Source organism: Zootermopsis nevadensis, unplaced genomic scaffold (genome assembly GCF_977971745.1).
Source record: "Zootermopsis nevadensis isolate Lab colony 2312 unplaced genomic scaffold, Znev_1.0 Znev_ptg000020l, whole genome shotgun sequence".
Classification (NCBI taxonomy): domain Eukaryota; kingdom Metazoa; phylum Arthropoda; class Insecta; order Blattodea; family Termopsidae; genus Zootermopsis; species Zootermopsis nevadensis.
Genome location: NW_028259152.1, coordinates 11,055,163 through 11,073,771, shown reverse-complemented (window position 1 = coordinate 11,073,771; position 18,609 = coordinate 11,055,163). Strand labels below are relative to the sequence as shown.

At 36.2% G+C, this 18,609-nt stretch overlaps 2 protein-coding genes across 12 annotated transcripts in view; both read left to right on the top strand.

Annotated features, from left to right (window-relative positions):
- The first annotated feature begins 103 nt into the window (after positions 1 to 103).
- On the top strand, positions 104 to 10,246 carry LOC110830579 (kelch domain-containing protein 3). Of its 8 annotated transcripts, none has more exons than XM_022065676.2 (8): positions 104 to 124; positions 816 to 1,144; positions 1,230 to 1,417; positions 1,777 to 1,990; positions 3,840 to 3,926; positions 6,048 to 6,269; positions 7,446 to 7,524; positions 8,149 to 10,246. In XM_022065676.2, the coding sequence occupies exons 2-8, from the start codon at positions 823 to 825 to the stop codon at positions 8,210 to 8,212; spliced, it is 1,176 nt and encodes a 391-aa protein (XP_021921368.1). In that variant the 5' UTR covers positions 104 to 124; positions 816 to 822; the 3' UTR covers positions 8,213 to 10,246. The 8 variants fall into 8 exon arrangements, with proteins under 8 accessions (XP_021921368.1, XP_021921369.1, XP_021921367.1 ...); XM_022065677.2 differs by lacking the exon at positions 104 to 124 and adding an exon at positions 225 to 244; XM_022065675.2 differs by lacking the exon at positions 104 to 124 and adding an exon at positions 275 to 390.
- A 383-nt stretch (positions 10,247 to 10,629) lies between these two features.
- LOC110830582 (proton-coupled amino acid transporter-like protein pathetic) overlaps positions 10,630 to 18,609 on the top strand; it is a 47,340-nt gene continuing 39,360 nt past the window's right edge. Inside the window, exons 1-2 of one of the 4 annotated variants that reach the window (XM_022065687.2) lie at positions 10,630 to 11,288; positions 12,320 to 12,389. In XM_022065687.2, coding sequence (XP_021921379.2) covers positions 12,357 to 12,389 — 33 coding nt within the window. In that variant the 5' untranslated portion in view covers positions 10,630 to 11,288; positions 12,320 to 12,356. Of the gene's footprint in view, positions 11,289 to 11,383; positions 12,032 to 12,319; positions 12,390 to 18,609 lie in introns of those variants that run through there. The other 3 variants (XM_022065685.2, XM_022065688.2, XM_022065689.2) reach the window with 3 other exon arrangements.

Here is an 18,609-nt window from a genome sequence, read left to right as displayed (position 1 = left end):
CCCCCCCCATAGCCTACATTGCATATATAGTTTGCAAGGATCAACTCCAACTCGTAAGAAACTTGTGGACTCAGCATCTGAAACGGTTAAAATTACTATAAAAGTCAAAGGAGCTTCTAAATAAGTATTAAATACTAAATAAGTTCCGTTTAATTTGTTAAGATTGTAAAAAAATAAGGCTTTGATAAGTAACAGATCTTTCGTTCACATTAATTTGCACAACACCGTGCTTTCACTACATAATGTAATTAAAATGTGCTCTATTTTTATTACTTCCCACACCAAAACATGTTCCATAAAGTTTAATACAAAACATTCTTAAAATTTAGCTTGTGATTCAGCTGGGCAGAGTTTCCGTTTGGCGCTTCTTCTGTTTTGTAGCTGTTAAACGTGAGGTTGCTTGCTATTGGAGCTTCTTTAAGTGATTAGCGGCCTAGTTTTTCGCAGTTTGTGGATGGTTGAGTATATGTTTTGTACTGTGAAACCTTTTTATTTATACCTGCCCAATACTAAAACGAAGCAACACTGAGAGAGTAATTATATTAATTGAATATATATCGAACCTGAAGGCTGGCCTGATATTTTGGTGCGTATAGTCGGCAGGAAATACAAGATAGTCCAAATTTATTTGACATAGCAGCGTAGGTTAGGTTATGTTTATTTACAGCAGTTTTGCAACTGGAATGAATTTAAAATTATAATCTGTTGTTCCACTCATTTGTAAATGTGCGTTAATATCAGGTCTGGGATTCTGTGCACGTGTACATGTATGAGCAAATGAACTCGTAAGTTATATTTATTGTTTTTCTTTTCAGAACTCCAATGTATTGGACAGTTCATTTAGAAGGAGGTCCAAGACGAGTGAATCATGCAGCCGTTGTGGTTGAGGATAAGATTTTCTCTTTTGGAGGGTACTGTACAGGAGACAATTATCGGGAGCGTCGACCCATGGACATCCATGTACTTAACACGTCAAATTTCCGCTGGCATGCGCTCCCTTTATCGAAACAAAATGACCCAGATGCAGCATGTGTTCCTTATCAGAGATATGGCCATACAGCTGTAGCATATGGAGACAAAATTTTTGTGTGGGGCGGTAGAAATGATGAAGCAGCTTGTAATGTCCTCTTTTGTTTTGACACAAGTAAGTTGGTTGCAAGTGATCTCAAAATGAAAATTAATTTTAGATGAAGACACTGTTAATACAATCAAAATATATTTTAATGTAGGTACACTTCAGTGGAGTTGTCCAGAGGTTACTGGAATGATTCCGGGTGCTCGGGATGGTCATTCAGCATGCGTTATCAACCACTGCATGTATGTGTTTGGTGGTTTTGAAGAGGAGATTGACAGATTTTCACAGGATGTTCATGCTTTAGATTTTCGTACAATGCACTGGAATTACATTATTACTCAGGTAAGGCTTTGTACTTACAGTGACGGGTCATCAGTTAAGCCACCTATGGCAGTGCCCCACTTAAAATATGAACGTAGATTTTGTCATAGTTTAGGTGTATGGACAGCAAACATTTATTTGTTGTTTATTTAATTATTCTGTCAGTAGATCAGACTGCATAGCATCGAATTATAGGATGATCAGTAAATGATTAACTCAAAAGAATATGGAAGGAAGTTGCTAATTTAAGGTGGTATCCCAGCATTTGCCAAAGTGTCTGTTGAAAATCACAATTTTTATGGTTCTTCCTCCACTACTCTGAAGTATTTACCAAAGATTAACTGTTTTCATACATTTCATTAATACTTTTCTGTGACTAGGGAGAACCACCATCATATCGAGATTTCCACTCTGCAACAGCACTTGAAGGTAGAATGTATATTTTTGGAGGGAGAGGAGATCTTAATGGACCTTATCACTCACAAGAAGAAGTTTACTGTAGTGACATCATGTACCTTGACACTCATACAGGCAGGTGGCACAGGCCTGTTACATCTGGAGATATCCCAATTGGTCGAAGAAGCCACTCAGCATGTAAGTATGGTTTTTGACACATTTGCTGCCAGTTCTATCATAGAATTTGTGTGTGGTCATTATTTTTACCACTACAAACCATACTGCCTGTCACAGATATCCACAATATAAGTACAAGATACAGATATAACCTTCATGTGCAAAACACTAAACTCGGTACATATTGAAAAGGTGTTTACTACACTGGAATTAAGCTATTCAGTAACCTTCCCCTCCTATGAAAAGTCTGAATCATGATATAAAGAAGTTTATGCCATGACTAAAAAGTATCCCCTATCTCACTTCTACTCCATAGAAAAATGTATCTCGACCAGAAATTCTCAGTTATTATAAATACATGAAATCAATAGTGGTGAAGCTTTCTTTTGTAATTATTGTTGCAGTAATACTGTAAGTGACTGCAAATTATTATAACTATTTAATTTATATTTTTGTTACAAAGAAGTATTGTATTTGTGCTATGATATGTTCTACATCCTTGGATTGTCCTATGAAGGATGTATAGAATGTAAATAAATTCTATTCTATTCTAGTAGGTGGCCACTAATTTATTGCTTCAGATTTTGATATGTATAGTTTTGTATGACCATATGGTCTTCCATATCCTTGCACAAATGCTGTCAACATTTCATTTGTTTACAATGTTTATCAGTCATTAACATAGTCATCTTTAGCAGAAATTATCTCAACTTGCTTGATAGGTTGGATCATGGTTGTTTATATTTTTTCTAGTTTTGTAAGAGTGGCATCCCTTTCATTTTTATATCTATATCATTCTCATGCTGGAAGAATAAATCTGATACGTCTGTTCGCCATGCTTTATCGGCATTCACTTGATGCTACTGTTATCTAGGCTGGCTAGGAACTGATAGCAATTTGCTCCACTTGTGGATACGTACTGTTGCTTAATATCATTAGGATTGCCACCTGTATTCTAACAAAAAAGATGTTGTGCATTCTAATAATACATACTCAGTTTTTTACACTTCTCCAATTTTCTTATGTTAATGTTACAGGTTTGACCACTTTCACAATGAATGGTTAGATTTAGATTTTGATTTACAGTTCAGACATCCTTCACACTATTTTGGAATTTAAATCAGATGCTACAAATTTATCTGGCAATGATATGCAGGTAGTGAACAGAAGGTTCATTTTAAATGATATATTCTGATCACTTTGCCTTCGTACTGTTTTGCTGGCTTGCTCAAGTGTGGACTTATAACCTTCTTTTTGTAACATCAACAATATGAGCCTACTGCTCTGCAGGGCTGTCACTTATCGCATTTTATTTTCTACATTATTTCTAGTCAGTATAGTGACTGTCTACGGACTGGACGACCGGGGTTCAATCCCCAATGGGGGCAGAGGATTTTTCCTCTAGTCTCTGCGTCCAGACCAGGGCTCGGGCTCACCCAGCCTCCTATCCAGTGGGTACTGGGGTCCTTCCCCAAGGGTAAAGAACAGCCAGGGCGTGATGCTGACCACTCACCCCTTATAGTGTCGAGGTCAAAAATGAGTAGGAGTTATTCCCTCCTCTCCCCCCCAAGCACCTACACAGCGCATAGTGGGACAGCTTAACTTTTTGCTTTACATACATTTGTTACAAAAGGATGGAAAGGGTTGAATGAAATATTTCTCATGTTAATGACACTTTGGATTGTTGTTGTTGTTGTTGTTGTTGCTGCTGCTGCTGTTGTTATGTGTATGCAGAAACATTCACATCAGGGCACACTTACTGACAAACCGTTTATAATATATCTCAAAGTGTAACTAGAATATATTAAGGAGCCAGATGCCATGAAAGCCTGAATCAAGACTAACGTTTCTTTCTTTTTCTTTCTTTTAGTTGTGTACAAAGGAAATTTGTACATTTTTGGAGGTTATAATGGGTTACATGATGAACACTTCAATGATCTCTACCGATTTTCTTCAGGTAAGTTTGACATTTTAATGCACATCCACAGTGAAGTTTCAAAAATGTGTCGTTTTGTCTGACTGCTTATTTACATGTAGCAATTCAAGAACCACTGAGCAGATTTTCATGAAATGTGATACTGGAGAGTTTTACTTAACGTTGTTGACTAAGTTTACATGAAGACTCACATGTGTTACTCAGCACATCTTGAGCATAACTTGCTAAATATTTATGTGAATGAAAAACATTTTAAACAGAAGTTCTAGAGGAGAACGAAACATGCACAATATACTTTTTCTGTAAGTCTTGCAGTTTCGAGATAATTAAACAGAGTGGGTTTTATGCTGTGTAATCTCATAACTTGAGAACAATGGGACTAATTTTGTTCACATTTGCTAATATGTAATTGTCCCAATATGTCATTCTGTTAGATATATATATTTGCTTTGAAAATACTAGTTCACTTGAAGTAAAAATACCTTAAGAAATTCACCAAAATAGTATTAGGAAAGAGAAATGAAAGCTAAGAGAAGAAGGTAGAGCTTCTCCCCTACTACTACACCAGATTTTAATTCAGAAAATTGTTGGTTAAAATCTTATTAACCCTTTGCGGTCCCTTTTAAATATCACTACGGCTCTCTGCTGGTCTATTTAAATATCACTAAGCTGTATAAATTCAACTACTATTATAAACTGGCTTCATTTCTTTTTGTAACTTGCATCAAGCAGAAGACACTTTGCTTAATATGGTGAAAATATGTTCTGAGAGGATCACAGTTCCCCTTGTTTAAATACTGACAGTGTGAAATATTTTTCATGGATTGTACCACTGTCGCTAGTGAGATGTGTAATAAGTGGTGCCTTTCTGCTTGCTGTCGTTCGGTAGGGGATAAAGCAAGTCCAAGTTGATTGATATGACTTTGGTGACATCTAAACATCTCTTATTGCATGCAGATATACGATGTATAAGCATTGGATTTCATATTCTCAGAGCTAAAAAGTGAAACAGAATGTGACGTGTAAATGATGAAATCACTATTTATAAAGAATGCTTGCATATGTCAGTGGTGGATTGCTCTATGCTTGTAAAATTATTTTAAAAAATTTAATTTTCAAGCAGGAAGATGGAATATTTGTTTTATAACTTTATCAGATATAAAATACTTCTATTCTAAGTAAATATGACAGCTACACACCTGATGGTATTCCTTCACTGTATGATGTATGGCAAAACACTTGGTGTGGCATCCTGGATTCCTTGGACACATGTCAGAATAAAACGACTTTTCTCTCCTGCCTCCTTTCACTATTATAAAGTATACAAAGTCTTGCCAGGAAAACTGTGATAGAAGTAGGGCAAAGAAGAAGGCTTGAATGATATGCTGACATTGTTTGCCAGCCTCAGTTTGACTCCAGATCACGTAAAAAAATTCATAAAACATGTGGCGGGCTCAGTCCGACATAGGACGCAAAGGGTTAAGAAATTTAGACTATTTTCTGTAGTCCACAGTGACGACTTTATGGTATATCACATAAATTTCTCTCACATGACCTTTATAACAAATATACCAAGTGTTCAGTTTCCTAAATTTCCGTATTTATGGTCTGATTACAAAATGTTTATGAATCAAATATAATCACAGAACCTTTTGCAAATTATAATAAAATAAAACTAACTGGATGCAAAAGATACATGTATTTGAAAAAAAAAATACCACCCATAGTAAACATTTAGTTACTGTCCACTCTGCAATCAGCCAGTGCTGAATCCTTGTTTAACCCACTAATACACAGTGATAACTATGTACCACTTGTTTTCACAGTCAGTAATACTGCATTTTGCCTAGTGTTTTAGTGTGGATTTTATATGATTCTTGCAATAAACATTGATTATTCCCTTTAAAAGCATCTACCAGTTGATCAACTGAATTTTTAATATTATTTAGGTGAGCTTTGGCTTTTAAGGACGAAGTAATTGGGTAATAGTGACATACATACGATAAAATATGAAGATGGCAGTGTACTGTTACTAAATTGAAATGTCAACAACGTTAAACTCAGATGGGGGTCGGGTGATGTTATTTTTCTGGTGCTGAAGATAGTGTTATCGATTTTAATTAAGATTTCTTCTCTTTTCAGAACATAATGAATGGCAGCTTTTGAAACCTTTGGGTAAGCCTCCCAGCAAAAGAAGACGTCAAGCATGTCTTTTGGTAGGGGATAAGGTGTTCCTTTTTGGCGGCACAAGCCCTTTTCCAGTCCCAAATCCCCATGGGATACAAGATTATGACATTGATGGCAACCATCAGGGTCTGGAAGCAAAACTTGTAGACCACAGTGATCTACACGTTCTGGATTTTGGTATGTTGCTCAGTTTTAGCATACTTCTCTTATTTATATTATATTCATTTGACTGTTATCCTTTCACTCTTATTAATTTTCAACCAGTTGGTAGATTTTTGAGGGTCTTGATGTGCACGTCATGATATTGAAGGCTACCCTAATCTACTTGCCTGTATGAATGATAACTTTCCTTATTTCCTGTGTTTCACCTACAATCCTCTTTTCTGTCACTGTGCTGATGCATGCATTATCAGCTGTTTGCTTCACCATCTGTGGCATGTAGCAAGGACTCTGCAGTCTGTCTATGCATAAGACAACAAACTCAAAATGTTATGAACAAATTTCCTGATGATTTGACACACCAGTTTGTACTATGACCACTTGAAGTTAAGCCGCATTTGGTAGTTAAATGAAGATTTTTTAACAGTACTACATTCTTCCATGAATGTTGAGACTTGCTGTGTCACACATTGGCCAGACCCGGAATAACCAAATTTTAATTTGATTATACTGTTTATGATGTTTATTTATTTCATATGAGAAGTGTTGCAATATTGAAGATGTGGCAGCCAACTTAAGATAACAAAGTTGAAGCATATGATCTACATACATCAGTCTTGTAGCTCTGTCTCTCTCTTCACATGACAAACTGTCACTCATCCATCATCATGTTTAATAGTCTACATTTTATTTGAAAAAATTCTAGATTAAAATTGTGGTGAATGGACTACAATTTATTTTACAACTCCCTGTATTTTGAAGCTTTTAAGTGCCAATTCAACCTGGCCATGAGGTTGTACAAGAACAATTAAATTCTCATATCTTAAAGGTTACATTTGAATATAGATAAACTTAAATTTTGACATTTTGTTAGTTCATATGGCACCAATTTATGTGATAGCTGTGGATTGATTCCCAGCTGTGGGACTCACAGAGCCTCCTGTTCATTGGTTACCAGAGCTATTTTCTCGGGGACAAAGCATCTGAGCCGTGAAACTGACCACTGACCTCAATCTAGTGCTGAACTTAAGAATGCATGTAGCTATACCTCAGCTTCCCTATTTGACTGCACAGTTTGGTGCTTTGTTAAATACTAGGGACAACTATACCTTTCATATTTGTAACTTATTATTATGGATGACAGTGTTTTTTTGTTAACTATTTCTTGTCATTAGTAGTTTATTCTATTTTCAGCACCTACTTTACATACCTTATGCTTGCTTGTGGTAATACAGAATCATCTCGAAGAGTTATTGCTGCCTGAAGATATTAAGTAAGTATTGTTATTACAGTGAATTATTTTGAAATATTATAATGGATTTTTCCAGTTGTTGCAATGCAGTCATGTGCAGAAGTACTTATAATAACCATTACAGGTTAATATAATAAATTCTTGGGTTATCAGCCATGACATGGCTGATAGCCCAAGAAGAATTTGTTATACTCAGCCGTGGCAGCTCCAAATCATACAGTTCAAGTCATTGTAATATGAAAAATCTGGAGTTGAGGTGGAATCTGTCATAGACTCACAGTTAATATTTGTTGAAAAGTACAAGTCATGAAGTTAAGATCTATATCTGCAGTTGAACAGTGAGGGATATTGCTGATTTTTCTGTAACACACTTGCTCACAAAGAATGTACAGTCCACAGACCAGGAGAAAATCCCTGCGAGGAATTTGATATACGCTTAAGCGCAAGATTTCGCGGTTAGTGACACACACTACACGCTACTCTTAACTGCTTGATGTTTTCAGTCTGTGTGTAGTAGCATAACTCTCTGGCGTTTCACACTTCCCACCAATAGCAGCCCTCTAGTCCACCTGCATCACACCAGAACCGACTTTCCCCCGCAGGGATTTTCTCGTGGCCGGTGGACAGTATGTGGTTCTCTTTCAGGTGGGAGATACGTGCTATGACAACAAACAACCGTATAAGTCGTCCAGTCAACAATACAGGATGATGAAGTGAAACAGGCCCTTTTTTTACTTTCTGTATATATTTGAAGTGTCTCAAAAATGTACATACATATTAATAATGAAGAACGTACATATATAATTCAGAAAAAGATTATATTTTTTGTGTATAGTAGCAGTGGTATGTGCTGCATGTTTAACTACTAAAGTGTCAGAATTGGCCACCGTTAATGTTTGTCTAGGGTCCTCCAGGTTGGGGGTTGGAAGAGAATTTAGGAGGCCATGGACCGAATACGGACTGGAGAGCCATAGAAGAAGAATGTCTCTCTAGACATCACTGACAGCAGTACAAGACTGAGTGATAGACTTGCACTGCCCCCCCCCCCCCCCTCCCCATAACTGCACGTGAGTGCTCAGTTTCATTTGTTCATGGTTTTCTGCCATACACTTTATCCTGCAAGTGAACAAGTAAAATTATAGTGGAGCCAAGTCGGGTATTCAGTGGTTCTTCTTTACTCTGCCTACCAATCTGGGAAATTTGCATTCAGATAGTCCCTGATATTGCAACAAAAATATGAGGGTTGGTAGTAAAAAAAATTTCTCATCTCCGTACATTTGTTCATTGCAAGTAACACCATCTGTTGTACATGACATTACATCAGGCTTCTTTAATTTTGGTCCTGTCATTAATACTTGAAAATATTCTAATGGAACCAGCAATTACTTGTGGGTTCTTGTTGAAATTGGATATATCTTATATACTTTATAGGGTATTTACTTCCATGTACCCGAGACAAACCTTGTCCCTAAGGTACATAGTGCAGCAGCTGTTTCCGAAACACATTTTGTTTTTAATATGTGTTACATTTATTATATAGTTTTATTGTTAGAGATGACTACATATTTTATGACAGCGTCTTTTGAATGATGTATCAAGATCCCAAAATGGCAGCTTTCTGCAGTTACCTGATGCCGTGTTCACCCGGAATGTTGGCCAAATATTTTCTAAGTGACTTGGAGACAGTTCCAGTTGCTCCTATAATTATTGGAATTATTTTTGCTTTCACTTTCCACATTCGCTGTATTTCAATGAGATGGTCCTTATATTTCAAGATCCTCTGCTTCCTTCATAATCACATTCCTGTCAGGCGGTATTGCTGTATCAGTTAATAGGCAAGTTCCATTTTTGGTTTGGATTATAATCTGTTTATTATTAATATTATTATTATTTAATTAATGTTCAGTTAGTCTGCTAGCAGGTCATGTAACATGACCTGCATGGGCTCTTGTATAGTCACAGTGATATTGTGTATTAAAAATCAAATTGAACTGAATTACAACCATCAAGAAATAATTTAATATATGTTGTGCATTTTATAATTGTAATAATGGTCCTTTTCTCTATTGTTCAAGTCCATGTTCTTTTTCACACTGCACTCATCATCTTCAATCTTGTTATAAGCGCAGCTCTCCACTCACTAATTCTATCACCAAAGTCTCTGTCACACAGCTGAAGTTTGTCTCTTTCTTGACTCGCAACAACAGTGACACTGCGTCTAGCCTGTGCACTTTTATGCATCCACATCTTCATTCCAGAACATACTGGAGATATTAGAGCTTTGCTGGGAAGTTCAGGACCTTTTGATGTCACTCAGGAATGTACCAGATTCCACATTCTAAGTGTCTCTCATCATTCATTCCCCCCTCTTAGGTTGGCATGGTACACACCCAGCAAGTTGCTAGGAATGATATCGCAGCAGTCTGAGTGTTCATGTGACAATATGTTCTTTATTAAAATGCTTATACCTTTTTGAGACATCTGTATACATTTTGTATTGAGAAAATATTGGAAGTTGTACAGTGCTTTGTTAATTATATCTGAAGCATTCAGATATTGCATTTTGAAGAAGACTTTAATACCATATGTATTTCTACTCCTTATCTGTGTGTACACCTGTTACCATTAAGGCTTATAATTCAAGGACAAAACTGAAAGGTAAGATATATTTATAATCTATACAAATGTATGTTTTTGCAGTATATATGGTAAACATTTAGAATAAATGATATATTATCAGTTTTGTGTTTGTAGTTTATTTCCAGAAAAGAGGAAATCCATAGTAACCAGTGATTTGCCAGAAATTTAAATTTAGGACTGTTTATGAATTCATTTGAGTTTAAAGCTCATCATATCACAATCCAACCCAGTACATGAAACATAGTTTAACAAACAAAGATTAGAGGTTCTCATTGCAGTGACTATAAGTATGGGCATCTTCTGGTTTGGAGCACTGTGTAGTCAGAAGTTTGCTGATGTTAGAGATTCTATCTGCCTGTCATCACCGTGAATGAGCTCGTGGAACACCAGTGTCTATGGGAACTACTGCTTTAGAATATTCATTTTCATCACCAGTGTTTTATAAAATTGTGGGTTTTTTATATTTTTAAATAATTCATGAATGTGCACATTTCTGTCATAATACAGCTTTTCCGCATCGTGTATCAGATGGTACTGATGTTATTGCAAAACGTGCACGCAAATTCCCATTGTACCTCGCTGGGCAATTCGCAGTGCAACTAAATCAAGCAACGTTGTTCTAATGGTGACTAAAGGATATTATGAATGCAGGAACTAGTTTATTTTATTTTCATATTACTGTGTAACTCACAAGTTGGAATGGTAATAGTGTTATAGAATATTGGTGGGAGTTGGGGCGATTCGAAATTTGTCATTTGAAAGATTGACGTAGAGTATAAGAATAGTAGCATACTTAACGAAAAACTACAAAGGAAAAATAAGTGACAGTGATGCAACAATTTAGGAAGGTTTATTCAGGACCAGGGAACAACTTTTAGAATTGTTTCTTTTTTATGGTTTTTACACGCCACGATAAGAATGCTACGCAACGTTGGCTGCAATGTAAACACTGCAAAACACATTTATTTTTGCTCCGTCGAGAAGGCGGTGGTATATTGACAGAAGACAGGTGTTAGGGTGTGTAACCAACATAAGCAAGTAACCATACGTTTGCTAATGTAATGCATTTAGTTTTACCAACACACAAATGAAAAATTCAAAGGAAGTCATTAGCACCTGTGTCATCTACGTGACTGAATTGTAAGGTGAGAAAAAAACTTGATTCGGAGTGGAAATAGGGATAGTGATTTATTGAGGATTTCCTTTTTACGTTTTGCCTGATTTATAATAAGTGTAGAGTTGATCACATTTCGCTTCATAAAAGTTGTGTGTTGTTGAGTATCCGCATGTTGATTAGATTTGGAAGTTTTGCAGAAGTGAAACATTATTTACGAAAGTGGAGCAGTTTTCGTAATTCACATTTAAATTTGTGTTGGCGTAGCTTCTTAAAGGTTCATGCAATCAATTTTGAGTTATAAAAATATTCATAATGAACACATTACACTTTGAATAATTAAAAAGTATCTGTTTTTCAGCCATTCTTCTTCCTTCCTTTGACACAGCAAGTTCACAGCCCAGTCTTATTCTCATTAAAATTATAACAGTGGAACAGAATATTGAAAGCTAAGCTGAAAGACCTCACAGACTCACTAGAATAGAAAAGAAGAGTAGAATTTATTTACATCCCATAGATCAATCGTAGGCCCAAGCCAAGGATGTGAAATGTGTCAGCACAAACTTGTTTGCAATTAAAATATAAATTACATATTTATGCCAGTGATTTACAATCATCACAAAAATAATTACATACATGCTTACATGTATTTATAATAGCTGGAGAATTTCTGGTTGAGGTAAATTCTTCTATGGAGTAGAAGAAGTGAGATAGAAGATATTCTTTTAGTGCTGCCTTAAGCTTTTTTATATCTAAGAGCGGTCACAGTTACAGGTACATTTTATTCAGTATATCATACCAAATTAAATATATGCAAAGTTTTTTGAAACTGTGTAACTATGTATTGTTTGTATATTTTTGTGCCATATTTTTATACATGCTATTATAAAAGTGAGACAAAAAAATTGAGGACCTATAGTGACAGTCATTTTAACTAATTTTACGATCCATTGAATGTATTTTCATATGTATGTATGACATAATTTCAGATTTAGTTTCTATACTTTGTTGCTTAATGTTTGACACCTGCAGAGTTTAATGCTGTTTTTTTTCTACATCTAGAACATCACATACAAGGCAGCCTGCTAGGAGTGGAATAATGGCAGATCTTACACCTCTGCAGCCAGTTAAAGTGAATATTTTCATATTTGTTTTTATGTCTTCTGCTATGATAGCATTGCATCCATTGGCATAAATACAGATGTCTGTTTGTAAAATGTATTAACTCCAGTTAGTAGAACAGATTTGTAGTTCTTGTTTGTTAACTTCAGTAGCACACATAGAATTAGTTCTAGTTTAATGCTGTACACTTTTGGAGATGATAATGGTTATTAGAATGATTATGAATATTGATATGAATGATGAAATAAGCAATATAACTTATCATCTACACTCATCAACTAGTTTTGGTAGGATGGTGAAGTCTATGAAATTTTGATTGGCTTTGAATGCAGCTAGGATGCAGGGCAATAAATGCGTACAAAATTTTTGTGGTGAAAACTCCCGGTAGGTGGGGCATTTAGTTCTCATGAGGTAAAGAAATGCCTGTAGAATTTTTTTTTACAAGGTCTTTGAGGAAAAGACCACTTGGGAGATGCATGAGCAGTTGAGAAGATAATATTAAAATTGATGTTTGACATATAGGTTATGAAGTTGTTAAATAGACTAAACTGGTTCAGGATAGGGTACATTTGTGGACTTTTGTGAACATGGTTCTATGTCCATTTTACTATTAGTTATTGGTATCTGGCTGTAGTGACATAAAGTTTATGGTGTGTTACTCTTGGTGGCCATCTAGTTAATGCTTCAGCACAGAATGCTCTTAGGGTTGGCAGCTGCAATGATCTTGCACATAGAACATAGAATGAGGGTGTTTGAGAACAGGGTGTTGAGGAGAATATTTGGACCTATGAGGGATGAATTACTAGGAGGATGGAGAAAGTTGCATATTGAGGAGCTTCATAAGTTGTATGTACTCCTCACCATATAAAATTAGACTTATGAAGTCAAGGAGGATGAGATGGGTGGGGTATGTAGCCCACATGGGAGAAAAGAGGAATACATACAGGGTTTTGGTGGGCAAACTTGAAGGAAAGAGATCACTAGGAAGACATAGGCATAGGTAGGAGAGTAATATTAAAATGGATCTTAGAGTTATATGATGGGGTGGTACAAACTGAATCCATCTGGCTCAGGATATGGACCAGTGGTGGGCTGTTTTGAAGATGGTAATGAACCTTTGGGTTCCATAAAATGTTGGGAATTTCTTGAGCAGCTTAATGACTGCTGGCTTTACAGGAAGGACTTAACTCCATGGGGTAAGTAAGGACTAAGTTTTGTAAATTTTACTTTAGAACATGGAGGGGGGAAAAACCTGCAAATTTTATGTGTATTGATAATAGAGACAGATTGTAAGGATGGCAGGTAGATAGTATTTACTCATACTAGGTCCAATGGTGAGCTTTGGTGTTAGTGGTGGTGTATCTTCAGGTTCTACTACCAGTCCGTTATTAAGTTAATATAGTAGTGCCAGATCTGGATGATGAATAATTTTGTTTTTATGTGTCTGTAGTTAATGTGTTATTCTTGCTCATATACAGAACATAATAGGCCAAAAAATAGACATCTGATGGTTTCTAGATAAGTGGACTGTCATTTAATTCCATAGATTTAGAATAGCTAACTCAACTGGATCTGGCAGATAAGTGTCTCATCCCCTCTTTACCTGAAGACAAAGGAAGATCTGTCCTTTGAAATATAGTGATTTTTAAAGTTTTAATACTTTTATGACCTTTTGAAAAACATACGGTGGATACAGTCCAAAATAGAGAATGTAGCATAATATGATTCCATTGCCAAAGACATTCAGAGAACAAAAGTGTTGAACATGAAATTAAAAGGAAGGTACCTAACAGGAAGACCAAGATAAAAATGTGAACAAGTGGTTAGCTAAGATGTTACATAGAAGGAAGCAAGAAGGAACTTTGGAAAGATAGCTAAACCCATTTGCTAGATAAAGTGGAAATGTCTTTAGAAGATGAAGAAGGGTAAATGGATTAATTTTAGTAATACCCCAAAATTTCTTTGAAATTGTATAGATATAAATTCATGCCTTGCTCAGTGAATTGTTGTTGTTTTTGGTTTTATATATATGCTGCACGAATAATAGATCAAAGCTGACTAAATTGCGTAATTTCACCAGACTAAAGAAGAGCTTGTAAATATAGTGTTGACTAATCTGTTTTTCTGTATGTAATGGCCTTGGTTAATGAATTATATCAGTTGCTAAGTCTTTGGTTCCCTTATAAATCAGAGAGGAATGTGGGAAGGAAACATGTTTAATTTTTTTTACAAACATTTTACTTGTTCTTTTATGTGGCTGGGACGCATCACAGCTTAATCTTTTCAAGCTGTGTATCAAACTGAATCCAGCTGTCATTAGAAAAAGTATAAATATGAGTGTAAACAAATGAAAGAAAGATCAGACAAAATTAATTTGGCACTCGTGCTTGTCATGTGGTAAAACTATGGACCTCAGTACTTATTATCCTCGTTTATTTAAGAACTCTTTTCAGGTGGTAATATTATACACTGTCAAATGATCTGATAATTATTGAATGAATTGGAAAAGAGAAGGAAGCAGTCATGGCTAGTTTAAAGTGCTATCCCAATATTTGCCTGTAGGAAGTGAGGTACACCTTTGAAAACCTTGGTCAGGATAAGCCAGTCTCTGGGCAAGATTTGAATGCAAATCTTCATGAATACAAAGCAGGAGTGATAACCACTCAATCATGTTTGATGCAGTGTGTGGGAAGATCGTATTTCTGTTCAATAAGATTCTATTTTGATATTCAGACAAATGAAGTTTAAACTAATGGAATATCATAGTATGTTTCCCACAGGTGGGCATCTGACAGTGTGACAGCTAGAGAATTTGAAGGATACTGCATTTTAAATAGTAAAGTAAAGTAAAGCTGACCCCAGTACGCACTGTAAATGCTGTTGGGGGGGGGGGGGGGGTATAGCTCCTACTCATTCTTGACTTCGACACTGGATGAGGCGATTTGTCAGCATCATACCTCAGTTGCACTTTACCCCCCTAGGAAAGGACTCCTGGTATCCATTGGATAGGATGCTGATTAAGCCTCAGAGCTGGTTTGGACAGGGAGAGGGAGGTTAGGAGTTGAATCCTTTGGCCCTGCAAGAGATGGAACCCTGGTTGGGCAGTCCATAGTTACTATGCTGACAGCTACCCAAGCCCTTGAATGATGACATTGTTATGTGATAAATATATTTCTGTGTACAGTCATTGCTCTTTTGGAGTCACGTAAGTCTAGAACGGATAGACAGAAATTAAAACTGTCTCTGATACCTTTTCAAACATTTGCACATATACCAGTGCATGCTTTGTACATGAGTGGTACGTATTTTGCCGTGTACCCAACCCTGGCCCCACTGATATAGAAGAGCATATTTTGACCGAATATAGTGTGTAACATTTTCTTAATATTGTGTACCATAATCTTATAGATAATTTATCTTCTGCGTAATTGGCTGCTGTTAGTGATTGGTGAGTTGTGGACTGTACAGTAGCAGGTCACTGTAAGCAGACTGTGTGGCTCGTCTGAGTTCATAAGTTATCTGTATCTCAAAAGATTATTTACATAAGGAATGCTGGTTAGTAAATACAGTTATTAATATCAATTGGGTTATTAAGTAATATGTTATTGACAGATTGTGAACAGTGATTTGGGGTCCAGGTGGGGGAAAATTTAAACACAAATGTACATCAGATATAATATAGTAGTTAGCATTCCTGCTTTGTGTGAGGTCCAGTGTCTGGATTTCTTGTTGGGGCTGTGTCATCCTATTTAATATTTTTTTCAGTCCCTGTAGGCAAATGCTAGTGTAGAACAAAACATTAGACCATTTTCACTTCCTTTTAGATTCTCCCTTGTAACCTGTTCAGTCAAGAATTTGTCAGTAAATAAACTAAGAATCTGACATTAAGAGTCGCTCGATAAGTTGACAGAACAGAATTAAATGAATAAAAAAAAATATAAATGAAAATATATGCATGCCTCTAGCATTATGAAACCACAAAATTTGGATAATAAAATAATATAATGTTTATTAAAGTTAGTAACATGATATATTACAAAAGTATCATAAATTATTTGAGGCACTGCATATAGTAAGGATGAAGTAAAAAAAATAACTTATGAGGCCCCTTTTATGCAACTTTCTCCAGCCTCCTAGTAATTAATCCCTCTTAGGTCCAAATATTTTCCTCAGCACCCTGTTCTCAAACACATTAGTCTGCGTTCCTCCCATAGTTCCAGAGACCAAGTTTCACACTCATAGAAAACTACAGGCAAAATTATACTTTAATATTTACGTTTTTAAACAGCAGATTAAAAGACAAAAGGTTGTGAACTGAATGTTAGCAAGCATTACCCGAATTTAATCTGCTCTTAATTTCCTCATGAATCAAATTTTGATTTGTTACTGTTGCTCCCAAATATCTCAACTTTGCCACATTTTCAAATGATCCATTATCCGTCTTTTCTCTTCATTCTGGTGATGAGGCATTAACATAAACTTAGTTTTCTCTGTGTTTACTTTTAGACCAACCTTTTTATTTGTGTTTTCATTCCATAATATTTTTTACAAACATTCTTACCAACTTAGTCCAGTTTGTGAACGAGCAATAGAAATGTTCTTGAAATTTGATTTGACCATCACGGCAGTAATGTTGGTCTGTTGGATAAAAACATCACTAGTGCCATTTCATGTAGAGACTTGGGAAATTGCATGGCTATATATTTAACAAGAACATCCAATGTTTGTTAACGTTATTTCTTGTGAAAATGGAAAGAAACGTGGTGACCTCTGTAATGTATTAATCGTAATGTTAATTTGACACTTTAAATTTATATGGTGATATGTTAAAAGCACATGCGTCTGTTATCTGTGTGTGCAGTTAAGCACCAAACCATAAAGGCGTATGGGGCAGTGGAGGTATAGATGGTTAGGAAGCTGAGTGGGCCTCGGAGCCTATCTGGACGTCGTAGCGAATAAGACCATCCCTGCCGGTAAATACTAATGAGAGGAAGACTTAACATAGATTGCATTATTTAAATGTTGCTTTATGATATTTTCACACCAACGTTTACCGACAGATTCGTTGAATTTTAAATCTGTGGCACGCGTTAGGGTACGGGGGTGGGGAAGGGCATTCAGACGGCTTCTTCAGAGACGACACAGTTACGAAGCCGCCGAAGATAGACAACTCGTAGCGTTATCTGTTTTAACTGGAACTGACGCCACAATTATAAGTTGTAAAGACCTGCTAATTTGCGGACTTTGATTGGAATGTAATTTTTGGATGGCATGTCATTTATAGAAAAGTTGGCAAATGTTAACAGTATGTACAGTGAAACGCAGTTATTTAAACTTATGTGCGTACTTTTTTAACGTAAACCTTTATTACGCTGTTTTCCTTGAATTTTTTACTCTTTTTATTGTCGTTAGCTTCATCTTGAATGCGGCCGAATTACTGGCCCACGGCGACTAATGCAAAGATTTTTGTAACGGTGATTCAAGTAAGCCGTAACTTGAGCAATGTGGAGACCCCCATCCCGTGCCTTGTCTCCAGAGGCACTCGCCCGTTTGAACACAGCATTTCTGTATGGCGCAGATTGATAGGTGATTGGTAGTGGCCTAATTTAAACCTACCATTTCAGAATTAGATTCTGGGGACTGAGTAAACCCTCAGGATAACCATTCTCCTGGCCGAGAATTGAAAGCAGTACCTCTTGAAGTGGCGACCACTCGGCCTCACGTAAGAATTTGGGAACGTACTTTCTTTTTAATACGCAAATCTGCACAGCCTACTTAGCAGTCAGATGTGGAGAAAAATGGATGGACAGTTTGCCATTATGCATTTGTTTTATACACTTCAATCAGAAATGACACAACACCAAAGTGCCTCTCCATTGAGTATTGTTTTCGTACCGAATTTAATGAAAATGTGTCATTTGATTCCTATATTAATTTGTGTAGTTAAATTAAAGGACAGGCATGCAGCTCGTGTAATATCTCATAGGCATCCTATTGCTATGAATAATGCGCAAAATGACTGTTGTGATTAGTGATCGCGTAGCATTGACCCAAAATCCCATCTGTCTTATCTTGAACAGTTGGTGAATAAAAACCAGATAGAACCGTTTCAGTCCCCTAACGTATTGCAACAAAAAAGTGTGCCCTCTCATATCGCAAGATAGCATCCGATCAGCCGTTGTCCAGAGGAAAGTGGTTTGAGTCGTTTTTCCCCTATTCATAGTAAATTA